This window comes from Acipenser ruthenus, chromosome 4, assembly GCF_902713425.1.
Source record: "Acipenser ruthenus chromosome 4, fAciRut3.2 maternal haplotype, whole genome shotgun sequence".
NCBI classification, from domain to species: domain Eukaryota; kingdom Metazoa; phylum Chordata; class Actinopteri; order Acipenseriformes; family Acipenseridae; genus Acipenser; species Acipenser ruthenus.
Window position 1 is genome coordinate 97367054 of NC_081192.1, and position 18066 is coordinate 97385119.

At 38.9% G+C, this 18066-nt stretch overlaps 1 protein-coding gene across 3 annotated transcripts; it reads right to left on the reverse strand.

Annotated features, from left to right (window-relative positions):
• Window positions 1-3207: 3207 nt before the first annotated feature.
• LOC117399342 (tRNA (cytosine(72)-C(5))-methyltransferase NSUN6-like) lies at window positions 3208-18066 on the reverse strand. Of its 3 annotated transcripts, none has more exons than XM_033998437.3 (12): window positions 17978-18066; window positions 16703-16806; window positions 16273-16428; window positions 14680-14765; window positions 13939-14048; window positions 13170-13323; window positions 11820-11901; window positions 10524-10643; window positions 9544-9688; window positions 8765-8913; window positions 5629-5754; window positions 3208-3844 (listed from the first exon to the last, which is right to left on the reverse strand). In XM_033998437.3, the coding sequence occupies exons 2-12, from the start codon at window positions 16775-16777 to the stop codon at window positions 3626-3628; spliced, it is 1422 nt and encodes a 473-aa protein (XP_033854328.3). In that variant the 5' UTR covers window positions 16778-16806; window positions 17978-18066; the 3' UTR covers window positions 3208-3625. The 3 variants fall into 3 exon arrangements, with proteins under 3 accessions (XP_033854328.3, XP_033854327.3, XP_058879126.1); XM_033998436.3 differs by having other exon boundaries at window positions 14680-14768; XM_059023143.1 differs by lacking the exon at window positions 17978-18066 and adding an exon at window positions 17674-17949 and having other exon boundaries at window positions 14680-14768.

The window sequence follows — 18066 nt, forward strand, 5'->3', positions numbered from 1 at the left end:
AATATTGCTGTTGTCAGTTATATTGTTATAGTTGTTGGCTACAGCTGATTTATTTAGTATTCTAACAAATGAATCCTAATCTACAGTCAAAGTGAGTGTGACAGACTTAGAAAAAATTTTTGTAACTGTATTTACTCCAAAAGACAACTGTGCTGTTTGTTTGTAGTGTCTAAAACAGCCAGAACGACATGGAAGTTCATTATTTCTTTTATTTTAATTATTCTGTAGGTACGGTATGTTGAACTCCCTTTTTGACAAAGTTTGGTTTAAACTGTGTGTGAACTTTTTTTTTTTTTTTTTTTTTAATTGTATTATTATTATCACAGTATTTTCCGGACAGTTTCTGAGATACATTTTTAATAACTGTTACTAAACTTTGAAAAAACGAGCCTTTGAAAGACAGAGTCCACAAGTGGAGAACAGTGATATAAAGACGTATAGCATTCAAACAAAACTCCAGGATTTAGGAAAACAATAGTCTTGGCAGTTTGAATAGCTTTTAAAAGGTTCACCACACATCTGTGTTGGGCGTCGTACTTTGGAGCAGACGTAGGTATCTTTACCGATGCGTTTTATGTGCAGCTGATCTTGCGGTCTCCCGCAAAGCTTGATCCAAAGCACACATTTTTGCGAAACTGTGGCAATATGGCATTTGTTTGTCTGAGGTTAAGGTGATTAGATACCATAACTAAGCGTTTCTGAGCATGCGGTGGGTTATGAGCTCTCTGATTGGCCGATTAAGTCGGCTTTGCGATTGGTGAATTTTGACATGGCAAGCTGAAATAGTTGTCAAATAGACCTTTAATGTGGAGGGAGATTTCCCATCAAATAGGTCCTGAAAAAATTACAGTATTACTGCAATGGAACAAGTCGTGGGGTCAAACCCACGAGGCAGACGCCACGTCTGGAAAACACCCTACTTGTACTGGGAATGCGTGGACGGTGCTCTGGCATTCTGCAGGGTGTCAATAACCCTGTTGGACAGACCCAGATGACTCAAATACTGCCCTTCAGGAGCCAGACCCAGAGCTGCAGGCTTGATGGGTCGGGATGCTATAAGGTACCCTGTGCCTGACTGAGAAGGTCGTGGTGTTTGGGCAGTCTCCACAGCAGGCCGCTCAATAGCTGCCTCGGTTGAAAACCAGATTCTCTTGGGCCAATATGGAGCTATTAAGAGCACCTTGCTCTGGTCCTGCCTGATTTTCTCCAGACACAGCAGGAGCAGGGCGAGCGGTGGGAAGGCATATAACAGTTGCCTCGGCCACTGGTGTGCCAAGGCAGCTATCGCCAGCGGGTCCCTGTTCCTATTATGGAGAACCAGAGGGGACAGTGGGTTGATTCCTGGGAGGCAGAGGTCTAGCTTTCTCAAACCTCTCCCAGATGAGGCTTACCACCTTGGGGTGAAGCCTCCACTGTGAGTTGATGGGAACTCCCCTTGAGAGGCGGTCCGACGCCCAGTTTGTCACCCCGGGCAAATGAACTGCCTGCAGTGAGAGGAGGTTTTTGTGCACCCTCAGCAAAAACATGCAGGCCACACACTGGAGACTGGGTGACCTGAGGCCACCCTGGTGGCCGATGTAAGCCATCACTGTTGTGTTGTTTGTATGGACAAGCAATTTATCTCCCTCGAACCTCCTGCAAAAAATTCTGTAAGGCCAGGTAAACTGCCTGCAGCTCTAAAACATTGATGTGGAGACACTGCCAAAGGGAGTTCCACACACCTTGCACACTCCGGCCATTCCACACAGCAATCCAGCCCAGGCTGGACATATCCATGGTGATGACCTCTCTGGTGTCACTACCCAGCGCTACGCCTAGGTGTAGGTGGGCCAGCTGTTTCCACCAAGAGTGCCTTTAGACAGTGATGAGACACTGTCGTTAGGCGGTCGTGGTTCAACGCAAGCTGAAAAACCCTGCTGTTGAACCAGGTCTGCAGAGGGCGCATGTGCAGGAGACCCAAAAACAGTAATAAAACACTTACAGAAATAATAAATGTGTCGTATTTTAGCTAAAAGACAAAACGAAAATAAAATAACCAGTCGGAGCTATACAGCCTGGGGGGAGACCACAAAGTCTGCCGACTTACGTTGCTGGATCCCTGGGAAGGAGCGACTCAAGCCGCTGGCTTAAAGCGGGGCACAAGGCCGCAGCAGGACGCAACAGGCTGTAGGGCACAATATACACGTAGTTAAATTGTTACAGCGTTAATCTAATATTGCATAGATTTTGTGTAAAACGCTTGCGAAAAATTATACAATCAGAATCAACAAGTACTTATCTTAATAAGGCTCTCCGATCAGGTCAGTCTTGAAAGGAAAAATGGTGCTGAGATCTGTGAGCACAGTCCTTTTGTACCCCTGGGGGTGGGCCACAACTGCGTCACAGGCTTGCTCAGAAGCTTTGGTATACAATATTCAGGTTCCGAACATGCATTACAAATTGTCTGCACACCTCTCTATGTACTATACGTTCTTCACTTGAAGTACAGATTTGATTAAATATTTGGCTGTAGACATAGTAGCTCAAAACATCACATCACATCTGTTCCACGTAAAAAAATGATTTGATGTGTTGACACTTTCTGTAATCCTCCCCTATTATTGATACAATTTACTGTCAAAATGGCATAACTGTTGACCAAATTCATTAATTATGGAATTGTGGATTAACAAGGGTCTTTTTTCTCTTAATCTGCTGTATTAACTGGACATGGTGTTGCTGCCTCTTATTTGAGAGCCTTTGCCCCCTTATTCGCCTCCTTCTATGCTGTATTTTCTAGGGTGCCTGCTACTGGTTGCTAGAGCTAAAAGGAAAGCATATTCTGCAACGCCGTGCTGCACACAGCTACTAACCTTTTCATAAAGGGCTTTATGGGAGTTTACAACATGTTTTAGATTTTCTTTTCTATTCATTGTTGATATTGTTATTTGTTGTTTTGCTTGAAAGGCTCTATAAACATGCTATGGGTACTTATGCCACCTTACTTTTGAAGATATTCAGATCTTTCCAAAACTACTAAAGTATGCCAGCTATTTTTTTTTTGTTACATTTTTGGTTTTAGACTGAACAGTCTCTAGCCAACTGATTTGATCTGCCAAAAATTTTACAGACAGGTAACTATGCAAATTAAAATAATTAGCGCTGCTAAAATGACATGATACATTTTTCAAAAAAAGAAAACAAAAAAAAACCAAAACATGTAAAAACTGAGGATAAAACAAATGACAGTTTATTTGGACAACAAATCCTAACATCAAAAAGTCACATTTATCACAGTATTTAGAATTGAGACTGCCATACATTGTTTCAGATATTCTTTTTAGTCAGTGTGTTGTAATGCTGTAGTAGACAGTTACCTAGCTTTAAACCAGCTAACTTAACAGTCTATTCCTACAGACTGTGGAACTCAAGCAATAAAACCTCTTCTGACCTCTTTCAACACTGTATTTCCTGATCTGCACTTATGCAGCTAGCAAATCTGCTGTTGTCATAGCAGCAGTGTCGTCAGTTAGTTGTTATAGCAACTGCTGCAGAGTTACATTCAGATAATCTTTTTGTGTGTATAGAGGTCTCCCCATATGGTATGCAGGTAATCAATAAAAAAACAGGTTTTCTAAACCAAGTATTATGGCACTTTAACAAATTTTGCAATGAAGAAGCCTATAGTGTCTTTGTTGGCTTGCTGTATAAAGTCTGACTCTGTCCTCTGACTGGATTCCTCTTCCTCTGGGTTGAATCTGAAGCCCTCAGCTGGCACACAGGCAGGATCGAACCTCTGCAGCTGCTTCAGCTGGTCACGTGACAGGCAAGCTCCCATCATGCCTTCACCTCCAAGATGGGGCTCCTGTAGACACACAGTGATTGCACACAGCTGTATTCTGTATTCAACAGGATTGTCGATACATGGGAACAGCTTTCAGTATCTTTTGCAATCCATATTTGGAGGTAGGTTCTAGCTATACATGTCTCTGTATTTTTATTTTAGCACTACAGCTATTACTATCTGTTAATGCAATCAAGATCACAAATAAGGTCTTGCATTCTGTGGTTTGACAGAAGCACACATCAAATGTCAAATATAGACTTGTATTTTTAAAAATAGGAATATTGGAAGCAACAGCTTTAAAGACAGTTATTCAAAACAAAACTAAAAATCCTTAAAAAAAACAAGAAAATTCACACCTTATGCTGCTTTGGATCACTTCATTAATATAAGCAGACCTGTCAACTGTCCCGTATTCACCAGGAGTCTCACGTATTTTGGATCCTTCTCCTGGGACAGATTTTCTCCCGTATTTTGCTCAAAACTCTACCGTTAAACTCCCTTATGTCAGCAAGCCTTTTAATGTCTGCAAAAGTCATGGCCGGTGTGTGGTTACTGCAATCCCCGTCTGTCCCCGTAGGACCCAGGGGAGTGACCAATTATTATTTCTATTTATTTCCCCCCCCAATCTGGAGGGTCCAATTATGTTTTGTGTTTTTTTCTCCTCACCGCAGCGAGTCCCCACACAGCACAGATGTTCCGAGGGCGTGTGAGTGTCCTCCGATCTCACAAGCCTACAGCAAGAATTGTTTTTACGTCAAGCAATCGAGAGCAGAGGTGGGCGGGCTATCGATCCCAGAGAACAGAGACCAGCCCTGCCTCTTATCCACTATGAATGCGCTTGGTGTCTAGCCAGTAGGGTTCGCTGTTGCGCGATGAGGGGAAGTAATCCCTGCCGGTTTCCCATCCCCCACCCTGGGGGTGTCGGAGCCAATGTGACGCCCCCTTCGGAGTCTCCAGCAAAGTTCGGCCTCTTTGCACAGCCGGACGCAAATTGACGCCGTCCAAGCTGTGTGATTCATCCTGCACTCCCAGCGGCAGCGCTTTAACTGGATGAGCCACTCAGGGACCCCTGAATGTGTTGATTTTTAACCAGTTTTGCATCCAACTAGTGGCTCATGTTAATTTCAGTAACTATTATGTGAATGTATGAAGTCCTCTGTGCCAGCTAACTAAAATAAAGGTTAATATATGTACAATACTCACTAAATAATTTAATTTTAATTTAAAATCATAGTGTCTGAGATGCACAGGTCTTGCAGTAATTTAAACATCTCTGTTTTTATTTTTATTTTTATTTTTTTTTCTAACCGAGTTTGATTAGCTTTAGATTGTAGTTTTAAGTGCATTTGGTGCATTTTTGTATATTGTGTTAAGCGAAAACACTGCATGCAATGATCCGTTTTCGCAAATTTCAGCAAAACATATCTAGGACCCATTTATAATAGTAAATAATGATAGGTGGCATAACATCTCATTTGTCCAAATTAATTAAATAAACTGAAGCTATAATTATTTTTGTCACTGTTCATAACTGTGCTCTCTGGTTTAGGAATGCATAAATTAAATTTTACAATTTTACATTTTAAAAGATCAATGTTAAATATTAATATTTTAATTATAAGAATATATTATGTGCCATTTCAGTCAAATTATACATTAATATTATGCACTATATACATTTAATCAAAATCAAAATCTTTTTTATGCCTTTCTCTGTGTTTTGCTCCATTCAAGCTTTAGTCTCCGGAATTTCAGAGAGCCATGAATTCTACTGGCATCACAGGGAGCTTCTTGATTCTTACCTGTGGCTGGAGTCTGAGACACGGAAAGGTCTGCAGTGCCCAGGCAACCTGTTCTTCATTTTCAGCTAGCGTGATGGTACATGTACTGTAAACCAGAACACCTCCTGGCTTCAGCAACTTCACAGCCTACAAAACAGGAGTATTTCAATAGAGCAGATGCTGGGGGCAGGCAATGCATCTTATGTATACAGCAAGTTAGTGAAACTTTACAAAGGTCTTTTTTCTTCTACGTTAGTGCCCCATATGGGTTCACGTTCTCCAACGTGTTACACTAGCTCATACTGTGATATGATCAAGGATCTAACTCATGCTCTCTATGAAATTCCCTGGGGGGAAAAAAAATGTATACAAAATGCACTTTGGGATGAAGACTTTGATGAAGCTGCTCCTTGCGTATGCTGATGATTAGATGCACATTGGGGTAATTCGATACTCGGTGGCTGGCTCCAGCCAGATAAGGAGGGACAGTTCAAGGTCACATATCAGGGGTCAAGATCAAATAACATTACAGTAAGTAAGGGCAGACCTTGGGCCTACAAGCAGCACTAGCACTACCTCACACCAGAGGGAGGAAGAGTCTGAGCACAGCCCCAGGAATCAGCATTAGGTGGAAGTTTGGCCTAGTCTCAAGTCCCTGATATTAGGTCACAGATCAATGTCATGGTCAACAACACTTTAAACATAGCACTGCAATATGAAGTTACTACCAGGGACATGAGGTGGTGACACTGGCAGCAGCAACTTTACCAATAAAAACTTGCAAAAGGGTTTTTACTGTATGAGACCCATGACTGAACTTGATTTAGGGAATCACAGAATACAAAAATATGGTAGCCTACTTCACTAAAGTAAAAACGTGCTTCTGTTATTTTTAAATATCACTGCTTTAAATTACTACTACTGCTAAAAACAGAAACAACATTTTGTTTAGGGTTGGTGTTGAACTTAAACCCGTTCATGTCCCTATAACTGTACTGCTTTACTGTTAATATACAAATATCTAGCTTTGTTTTCCATTGATGAGGAATTTTTAGTCCATTGTGATTTTCATTGAAAAGAGGGGAAAGGTTGATACAGATAGTATCATTAGGTGGCTGATTGTGATGTCACCATTTTAAACTGACTTTGCATTTGAAGTGAATTCCGAGGCGCCTCAGTCATGATATTTTAAAGCAGGTGACGTCAACCGTTCCAATGCTAAGAATACAACGCAGTCAAAACTCAATGTGGTACAGTTGATGGATTTCTCTGTGTTGTGGAATACAGCAGGCGAACCTGCACCCTTATTGGCTGAAAGATCCTCAGTAGTCATCATTACAGTAGGTGACAATATGTAGTACTTTACAGCTGAAACAAATAGCTATATTTGAAATCTCTGATTGTGGAGGGGTCCCCGAGTGGCTCATCCAGTTAAAGCGCTGCCACTGGGAGTGCAGGATGAGTCACACAGCTTGGACGGCGCCAGTTTGCGTCCGGGCTGTGCAAAGAGGCCCAACTTTGCTGGGGACTCCGAAGGGGGCGTCACATTGGCTCTGATGCTCCCAGGGTGACGCGTTGGGAAACCGGCCGGGATTGCTTCTCCTCATCGCGCATTCCATCGAACCCTACTGGCCAGACACCGAGCACATTCAGAGTGGATAAAAAGCAGGGCTGATCTCTGTTCTCCGGGATCGGTAACCCGCCCACCTCTGCTCTGGATTGCTCGGCGTAAAAGCGATTCTGGCTTTAGGCTTGTGAGATCGGAGGACGCTCACACGCCCTCAGAACGTCTGTGCGGTGTGGGGACTCACTGCGATGAGGAGAAAAAAATAATTGGACATTCCAACTTTTTTAAGAAAAAAAAAATAAAATCTCTGATTGTATAGAAATATACTTTGGTAAAATGCATGCTATAAGGCAGTGCTACAGATGCTGTATTTCATGTTTTTATTTGTCCACAGGGGGGAGCAGTGAATGCTGAACAGTGTAGTACAGCCAAACAGCTATGGGATTAGAGCATGTCTGTGCATACCAGTCATATTGAATTGAATTTTACAAAGGGCCATCCACTGTTTAGGACATCCTGGAGCTCAAGGGGTAGCCTCAAGAGAACCAGCTAAACTGCCTTGGGATCCTGATTCATCTGAAGGGAACCAACAAGACAACATCCACCCAGAGAACGAGCATCCCGACTACGCTGGATAATTCAGTTACGACTTGCCTGCGTTTTTTAAAGAGTGGAGTTTTAGCATTTCTCTCGGTTTAGAAAGATTTAATTTAAACACTGTAAACCCCTTTATAACCACAACCTCTTATTTATTTTTTTACACTTACTTTCCAGAAAATGATATTAGCGATGAAGGGCAAACAGTAAAACTGTTGTATGGTATATTTAAAGAACGTATAAATTGAGTTAGATCAAAATGAATGGCACTGAAATAGAAATTACATTATTGAGTTGGATCTGTCATGCTAGCCTTATTACTGATACCAATAACTTTGAATCACAAAGGCAAGTGCCCAAACCAACAAGGTTTATTCCCGTGCTAGGGTAAAATGATGGAATATCTGTAATTTGAAGTAACCTTACTAATAAGCAACAAAAACCTTTACTTTAATTTTCCAACATTCTCCACAAAGCTTAACTATTTCAACACTGCTGTCCTACATCCAGGTCTCCAGCATAGGGACTCAAACCAGCAGACCTAATCTAATACACATGTACATCTGTACACTACTGAATAATAATAATATCTTTATTTTTTATAATCGAGCCTTTCATAGTGGACCACTATCACAAAGCGCTTTACAGAGGTAGGCTGTGAACTGTGCATTATATGCAGAGTCCCTTACAATAGGACACTGATTTAACATCTCATCCGCAGGATGGAGCACAAGGAGGTTAAGTGACTTGCTCAGGGTCACACAGTGAGTCAGTCAGTGGCAGAGGTGGGATTTGAATTAGTTATCCTAAGGCAGTACCTCTGTGAAGTTACTGTAGTAGTGCTGATGGAATTAAAACACATACCAAAACACAGTTATAATATAATCCTGCCACAAGTCAGTAAAGGTAAATTGATTCTGTTTATATTCTCAGAAAGTATTCCCCCAATGCAGAGCAACTTCTTATTAAATAAACCACAAGACAGCAACATACCACAGTAAAAAGTTTGCGCTGCAATGGCTGGTAAGACAGAACTTCTTTCAGACTCCAAGTACAGACCATATTGGGCCTCTGACCCAGGCCACTGCATGGAGCATCCAGGAGTATCCTGTCAAAGGATTCAGGAGAAAACGGAGGGCCATCTTGGATAGAAAAAAGAACAATGTAAACAAAGCTACATACTGTAAACACAAAAAAGAAACATGAATGTGGAGTGTGTGACTTCACTGGAGTTATCTGCTGTGCCATGCAGTTTGATATTAGAATCAAGGAAACCCGTCTAAGAGATAAAGAAATACCCATCCCACGTCGGATTTTAAGATTAATAGGATACAAGTAGTTATAAGTCACAAATCTTGGCCTGACAAATTGGACACATAAAAAATAATCTTTTACTTTTCAAAATGATCCTTTTTAATGAACACGAGGCAAGTAATGTATTCATAGAAGAGACTTCTGTGAAGAATATTCACTTGTATCATTAAAACCAGCCTGCAAAGCCAGTTCTGTCAATGATGTTATGTCCTTTAAGAAATTAAGAAATAGCCCAGAATTTTCTTTCAACACGATGACATCTGCATCATTAGGATAGCTACTGTGGTATTCCATTTTCTCACGAACTTACACCTACAAGGAATTTTGTAGAGGTTATAAGATATACTGTATGTAACATCCAACTTAGGGCCTCTTACAAAATTTTAAATGTAATGGTAAAGGTATAGGTTATAACAAATATGCCAGTAAAAAAAGACATGCATAACTCATTCCAGTACCTGTTGAGCTCCCAGTTGCGTCAGTGGCAAGGGCCTTTGTCCCATTGAAGCAATATGCTTTAATGCACTTCAGCTGCAGGAGCGCAGCATTCTGTTTAATCCGCTCCAACTTGTTTGCTATCTTGTCCATGGCTATCACTTCTCCCTTAAGAAAGTATTGAATCCATTAAGCAACAGTTAAACTACTGTAGCTCATGTCAAACTGTGAAATTTGTTCTTTTAGGTTATATATGAAAAAGTTCAAAAGAAAAAATAACTACTTGGCAACTGGTATTGCAGGGGGAAAAGTACAAATGTTTGAAATGGCGAGATGTTTTTTTGTTGTTTTTTGGGTTGTATTTAGTCTTTTTTTCCTGTGGAGAGGGTGTTCTCTTTTGAAGCTGATGAGAACACATGATTTATAACACATGAGGTTTCACTGGAAACCTACAGTAAGGAAGACACAGCAGACTTCCATTAAGTAACCGATGCAGTAGGATAAGAGATTTGAGGGTCAATTTAAAAAAAAAAAAAAATAATTAATTCAGAATATTGTTTTGTAATATTTAACTACACACGAAGGACTGTCAAATAATCAGATGAAAAGAATAAACCGAAGTTGAAAATCAAAAAATGTACAGATGTTGGGTCCGTTCCACCGCCTGTGAAAAGACTTACAGCCTTTCAGGTTACCTCTGCTCATACATGCTGTACGTGATCAAACTTTGTCTTATTTGTTATGACTAAGAATAAAAATCAATGTATATATTCACAGGTAAGAAAGCATATAAGAAAAATGTATGTCTACTTGACACTGGTGTTTCAGGTGAACTATATACCACCAGTAAATATCAACAAGATATACGGAAACATTTACCAACCCATAAATACTTGCAAAAGGGTGACTCTTTACGTGCAAAAGGTGTATAATCAAGAAAAGTATTGACTCCAGCACAGCGCTTATGTTCCGCAGTGGCACCCCACTTTGCCCCTCTCCTTACCTGGTCATGCATTAAAGCTGCAATGTGAGTGGTCTTGCCCCCAGGAGCTGCACACATGTCCAGTATCCTCTCTCCCGGTACTGGAGCCAGGACATGACCCACGACCACAGATGGCAAGTTCTACCATTAAAAAATTAAAGTTGAAAAGTGTTCCTACTTTCACACATATAAACTCCATAATATAAACAAGTTACATGAGCATTTTAACCCATGTCACAAAATATCAGTTATTTAAAGAATATTTTATATAATATTCATTAAAATGTTCCAGATTTTTGTTATAGAAGCCAACAACAGTATACAATAGTTTTACAGACATCAAACTATTTTTTTTAGTGTGGAGTAGTGGTTAGAGCTCTGAACTCTTGACCGGAGGGTCATGGGTTTAATCCCTGGTCGCGGACACTGCTGTTCTACCCCTGAGCAAGGTACTTTTAACTAGATTGCTCCAGTAAAAACCCAACTGTATAAATGGGTAATTGTATATAAAAATAATGTGATATCTTGTAACAATTGTAAGTCGCTCTGGATAAGGGCGTCTGCTAAGAAATAAATAATAATATATATATTTTTTATCACTCAGGCAATATACATTGTCTCAGAGAAAAAGGCAGCTGAAAGAAATCTTGTTTTTGTGCTTATTATTTGTTGTGCTTCTTATCCTAGCTGGTTGAATACAGTGTTTTTTCTTGACTATGGGGGTTGGTATAAAGAAGTGAATACCCATTTCTCTCGCCACTTTAATGTGTTTCTATTGCCAAAATGACACTCTGCTGTGGTACAATCAATCATCTTTATACGGCTGCTGTTGAAAATAGCCACAAGGATAGGCAGCTTGGAGTGGTACTGTACAAAGAACATGTTAACGAAGAAACATATCAAAAGAAAAAATGATATGAACACACATAGGAATGTATAGCATCATAATATAGTATGTCCTGTACCATGAATCAGTGGAAGGTAGGTATAATATAAGATCACTATCAAGTATTACTGCAAAGCCTAGAAAAAGGAGGTTCACCCACAAGGTTTTGATGCTAATAGCATGATGTTAATAGATTCCTCTAAAAATAAATGTTCCGATGTATCAGGGAGACAGGCTAAGCTATTTAAATTCAGTGTTTTTAAATGCAGTGCCAAAAAACACCCCCAGATAAGATTAAGCATGATGAGGTAAAATATTTTAAGACTAAGGTGAGACAGAGTAAGCCGATTGCTGTTTGAAAATACAGTAGCTAGACAATATTAATCTTAACAGGCATATAAACTTCTTTGCTAAAACATTTTTTTACATACCTGTAAAAAGATATAGTTTGAGAGTACCTTGTCAAAGCAAGGACTAAGACAGACAGGCTCTGTCATTCTTATGCCAATACCCCTGAAAAAAAAAATGGTTAATTTAGCAAGAAACATTCTCCCTTCAATACATGAAATTCCATGCTTATAATGGCCTCTAGGGTTATTGTAATGATATAAAAAACCCTTTAAATGTATATTAATCTGGCCTGAATTCCCACCAGGGGTTTATTGAGATTTATTGAATGCCTTAAAGCTGAGGTGCATCATATAATAAAAAAATGATTTGTATATTTAAGAGGGTTGTTACCTTAAAGCCCATGTTGACAACACCAGTTACATACGTTTTTCCTGTAAAATGCAAACCTTGTGCGGATATATTTGTGTCAATTCCCCGTAGTTGGTGTGTGGTTAATGTTGTGAATTTTATGTTGCCGCTACTGGTATAGACTAATGTGGGCAAAGTACTACGTCACGAACAAGAAACATAAAGCAATCACGAAAACTGTTGTGGTTGAATCGCCAACACTGGGACAGTGTCATACAGCTCACCGGTGTTAACACAGTGGTATTAAGACTTGTTAAGATCAGTGAACTAGACCCTAAACTAAAGGGGATGATCTGATCAACCTCAAGCTGGGAGACTGCAACAGCCACCAATCCACGAGAATCCCTCTGAAAATAGAGGGTTGATCCAATCCAGGTGGAGATTGTGTCAAATCAACTCTACATCAAAAAAAATTATAAAAACACTAACATGTTATAATGTTAGTGTTTTTATAAAGTTCTTGACAAACTAAAATAGACTGTAGTGCCGTATTCTGCATGCAAGAAAGTCATAGTTTGTTTGTGACAGTTCTTCAAATCTGGCTCTGACAACAGCAAAGGCATATGGTTGTGTAGTAACTGGTGCTAGCAAAAATGGGTTTTGATTTGTTTCAGTACTGCTCAATTTAATAACCACATTTTATGTCCTTTTTGTGTAGGTTCTTATTATTTATTAAAGAATGTCACACTCATGAGTATCTTATCTTTATTAATTTTGTAGGTTTCCATTATAGGTAATCATAAACAATATGCATTAAATAAATTAATTTAAGGAATTGCTTGTTGTGAAATGTATTAAAATCAAGTCAGTTTGAATACTGAACAGTCTCAAGTTTTTGTCAGGTAAATATTTACCCATTAACACATCAACTTTTTTTTTTTTTTTTTTTTTTAAAGAGGGTTTTTATTTAATGTTTTTCAAGACGCGTGGTTAATGTTTTTAAAAAGTGAAAAGCCTCCAGCTATGGCAGGCTATAACTTGCCAGAAATCAAACCATGCATAACACACTGTGGGACACTTACTTTAATGGCTTGTCTGAACAAAATATACTACTGCGCTTCATTTCAGCGATCCCATTTCCAACAAAAACTTTGTTTCCTTGGAACTCCATTGCTCCCCTTGTGCACTTGCCATCAATATCGGAAAACACGGACACCACATCCCCAACCTTCATAACTGAAAACGGGAAGCAAAGGGAACATGGCAGAGCTTTGTAAATCCTTCTCTCAGGCATGATCACTAAAGCCATCAAGTTATGCTACAAATATTTTTAAAACAAAGTCTGCTGCCAGGCTTCTAAAAAATATCCTAAAGCTAAACTCACTTTTTATTACCGGTACTGCAACTTAGTGTGTTACAACAGATTTGGCTATTTCCATGGGTAGGTGAAAAGATATAAAGCTATCATGCTTCACTGACTGGCCACTAGAATATAAATCAAATTAGAAACCCTACAGTAGTTTGCAATGTAAGCACATTTTTGCCTTGTGATCCAGGAGACTACATTATCCCCAGTGACTTCAGTTTTAAAGGATGGCTGTCCATATCACAAAATCTCAATAAAAAAATAACCCATAATACACCCATTGCTAGCACAGGTACAGCAAGCAGCAGTTGGCTGCTGTACTGTTATATCCCCCATACTATATTCCTCAGTAGCCCTGCCCAGTACTCTGAATTTCAAGGATGAAAGTGTTACAATTATGCATGCTATTTGCATTTATATTAGGCAGAGAAAATATGATTGAGGGACAGGGGGAGTAATTTATTTTATTAAATACAAATACTTACACTTTGGAGCAGAAAGGATACCAGGTGCAAATACATGGGCCCCACGTAAGACAGCATTGCCGCATTGAACACCAACTATGACTTCTGAAGAATACTTTGCTAAATTTTCCCTGGGGACAGAAACCACATCAAACTGCAATCAAGAAATGCATTGTCTGTACATAAATTAAAAGCTAAATAAATGGATTGACTGGGAGCCACTGTACATAATAACAAACCCAATACACCAACATTTCCGCATGACACCTCAAGGCATACTGGTTACTCAACACGTCAGTAATGACCTGACACACATGGGACAAATTCGGAGGCAAACTAACACAGAGAATAGAATTTAAACTAATTCAAAAACTTGTCTATAGTGATGTTTGGTTATCATTCATTAACAGCATTACCATTACCCCTTTTACAGTTAAGACTGTCTTTGGTTCTTCACTTGCAGTCAAAGTACACATTGTGGAAAATACTATGTTTTTCTGGGGGTGAGGTAGGGTGGTTGACTGTTTTGTTTCCCCAACCCCTCTATGCTTTAATATCTGCAACCCTGGAGAAAGACAGGGGATTTGATTACTTCTGTGACCCCACATTTTTAACATCCTACTGTTTCCTGAGGTGGGGTCTTAACACTCAACGGTTAAATTATTATTACACCATGTGTTCACAATTACCCATATTTACATCTCCACCCCACTAGTTTTTTCTTTTTCCAGATGAATTCCATTGGAGAAATTATGTGCATACCTGGGACCAATCACAGGAATAAGCAAAACATCTGGAAGTTTTGGGTGTGGGAGGATGCGGACATCACATTTTCGCAAGTCTTTCAACTGCTGTTAAAATAAATAACATCAGGTAAGGTTTTCACCATACTCCAGAAGGCTCTGCTTAGGACAGGCACTGACAGCACCCTCTGCTATTTTCAACCAACCATTCTCAAGATCTGCTAATTCTAACATGTTTTAGCAATACTGAGCAGTAACGAAGTCCAATCCGTCATGTAAAAAACAGGACAAACAATGTCACCTATTTTAACATACTTGGGGGTTGATTTTGTCAGCATATATCCTGCTGGGATAAACAGCACCTGGATTTTTGCAAAATGTTTTAAGCACCCTGTATTGCACTAACCACTAAAAATATGTGGCTGATGCACATAGTTGGATTCATCAGTACTGTAATATTTTCCTAAAATCCAGCCATGGCTTATCCTTGTGGGATACAGGTTGATCAATATCCAGCTACAGAGCCACTGATTATCTCAGAATGACCTGTTTACATATACTGATAGGGGGCTTCAGCTAAACCAGAAGGGAAAGTCCATAATTGTCCATATTGTAATTTATCATTATTCTTGCCACATACACCTGTGATGTACAATCTGTTATCTGGCAAGTTTATCAATGATCATGCACAAGGCATTATAAACTCAAACAGTCTTCAGCTCCCACAGACACTTTGGTGTTCTTGAATTCAAAATGTCAAATGACAGTAAAGACGCAGTAAAAATTTCTTCCACACTGATAATTCAGTGTGTGGGAGGTTTCGTATTAACTTTTAGAAATAGATAAGGTTCTCAGTGGCCTTTCTTTTAAATATTGCTCACTCAGTGTTGGACACAAACAGCTAGCTCTAACAAGTACGAACATAAAATGATTAGAGCATTTAAAAAGCATTTATACTTTTAATGTGTAGCACTTCAAATCAGAGATCTATTGACTTATTAAGATTAATGTAATGTATTTAAAATTAAACATTACTCAGAGATTAATATTATAGATATTAAACATACTATTCAGTATATATTATACTACAGTATCCACTCATCTAACTACCGATGTTTCCTAATCTCTTGGCATTGCACACATCAGAATATGGCGTAAACGTAACCTCTTACTCACATTTCTAAGTGAACAAAAAATATTTAGTGTCTATGGAAGTATTGGTGTTTTTAGTAGTAATATTGCAGTTGACCCTTAAATCAAAACTATGTATTTATGTCTTCGGTGTCCAGTAAAACAACTACATTGGATAATATATTTGACACTACCCGTTATTCAAATACAGTTATAGTGTAGGATCACTCGGGAGACCCCATTATGACCCCCTGGAGGTTACTTTTAAGGTGGGTCACAATCTTTTATGACCCTACAACATAAAGTACCAAATTCCACACTTTAATCACAGAACTTTTTTTTTTTTGTTGGTATTATTATTTTAACTAAAGCAGTAAGCTCTAGAAATGTGTTTTCTTTCTATACAAATACTGTAGTGCCTCACAGTAGATATGTGGAAGAACAACACTGCATAACAAACTATTTGTGAGCTGTTGTGCACCTTTTGTATCTCTTCTGTCAAGAGATCTCGAATGCATTCCACAGAAGCCAGGTGTGTGTTCAGCCTGACAGTGGTGAACCCTGGGGGCTGAGACAGACGGGTCAGGAGCACTTCAAACTTCTGCTCTGTGCCCTCGAGACCAAAGGCATTGAGAAGCTGTGAAAACACGGAAAGTACCATTAAACCCACCGTCGCTCAAAGAGAACACCTGCTTGCTTTACATGTAGGCCACAGCGTCAGCACCTCTATTGTAGAACTAATTTACTTCTACAGATGAACTTGCATTGACAAACAGGCCAACACTATACAATATTGCTGAAATGTACAGTACGTGTTGAGTCTACTGCATGACTCCGTCAAGCTACAGGTTTTGCAACATTACAATAAAATATTGTTGCCTGCATTTTCCCAGGAAATACATATATCTTACCTCTGTGTTTTTAAAAACATTTCGGAGATAATGTTCAACTTCTGGTCGCAAAGATATTTTGGGAAAAACAGGCATTTCCTCTTATGTCTCCTGTGTCATCTTTACTGAAAATCACAAATTTACAAATAAATACTGTTTAAGGAAACATATTTCCCCATTCTACATTTGTATATGAGAACAATTTCCAAGATGACCCAGGAACAACAAAATAATTATAGTTAACCATTTATTTGGGAAACTACAAACAAAAAGGCTAGGCCATTTTAAAAAGAAAGTGGCTAGATCACCCCCAATGACTGCGTGCTCCAAAAACGTGTGCAAATGTAAATTATAATATTGGCAAAATGTGGTTAAAGTGCTGGTGTCCATTGGAAATATATTTGGGATCCATAAAACATTTAAGAACATTGAACATTAAGTATACATTACTTCATTACTTTTTACAAGCATGCCGGTGCAATATCAAAGCAAACTAAATAATGTTCGTTTTACGTTTAATTATTACGGTTTTGTTTTTTGTTTTTTTACAGTAGGGGGAAGTTTTAGTGTTGGACAGGTTATTTTTCAGATTGAAATACACTAAATAACACTTTATACGCAGCCTGAACAAAAACACGCTTTAAACAACCTTAATATTTACTAAAATGACTGCTTGTGTCTGCAATGTAAGAGCACGTCACGACTTTATTTTTCAGCTCAAAATCTGTGATCTGCTGTGCACAGTGCAGAAACATCCAGCACCGTCAAGATAATGCTGTCAAACCACATAGTTTCCATTTCTTTTGATTCATTCTTCAGTTTTTTGTTTGTTTGTTTGGCTACAGCTGTGATTTCACTGAGAGTGTTGATGAAGCAGACATATTGGATTGGCTTGTAAGTGAGCAAGAGAGTATGTTTAATTTGTAAACGCAATTTTATCTCTGAACGGTAAAGCCTAAGTATTACAACATGCATTTTTTGTCAGTCCTTACGGTCATCAAGATCTCACGGGACAGACTTAGATCTAAACAAAATGCAAACTTTTGCAATACAAACTATTTATATTATATTATAACATCCTTCTCTCTGGCACGCGAGTCTTTAAATGGGATATTAACTCAGGAGAGCAACTTTATTCATTTACTTCCGTATTGTAAAGAACGATAGATACAAAAAAAGACACCTAAACCAACAAATCCAAATGGTCATTAATAATCGAAATACTGTTTATGGTTAAACGATTAATTTCAAATGAAGGACAACAACAAATAAAGCTAATCCGGGTATATAACTTACGCAGATGATGATTCGCCATAAAAGAGGATATCCCGCCCTGTTCTCTTCTTCTTCAGGTTAGTCGAAGTGGCGCTTTCCATCTATCTTTT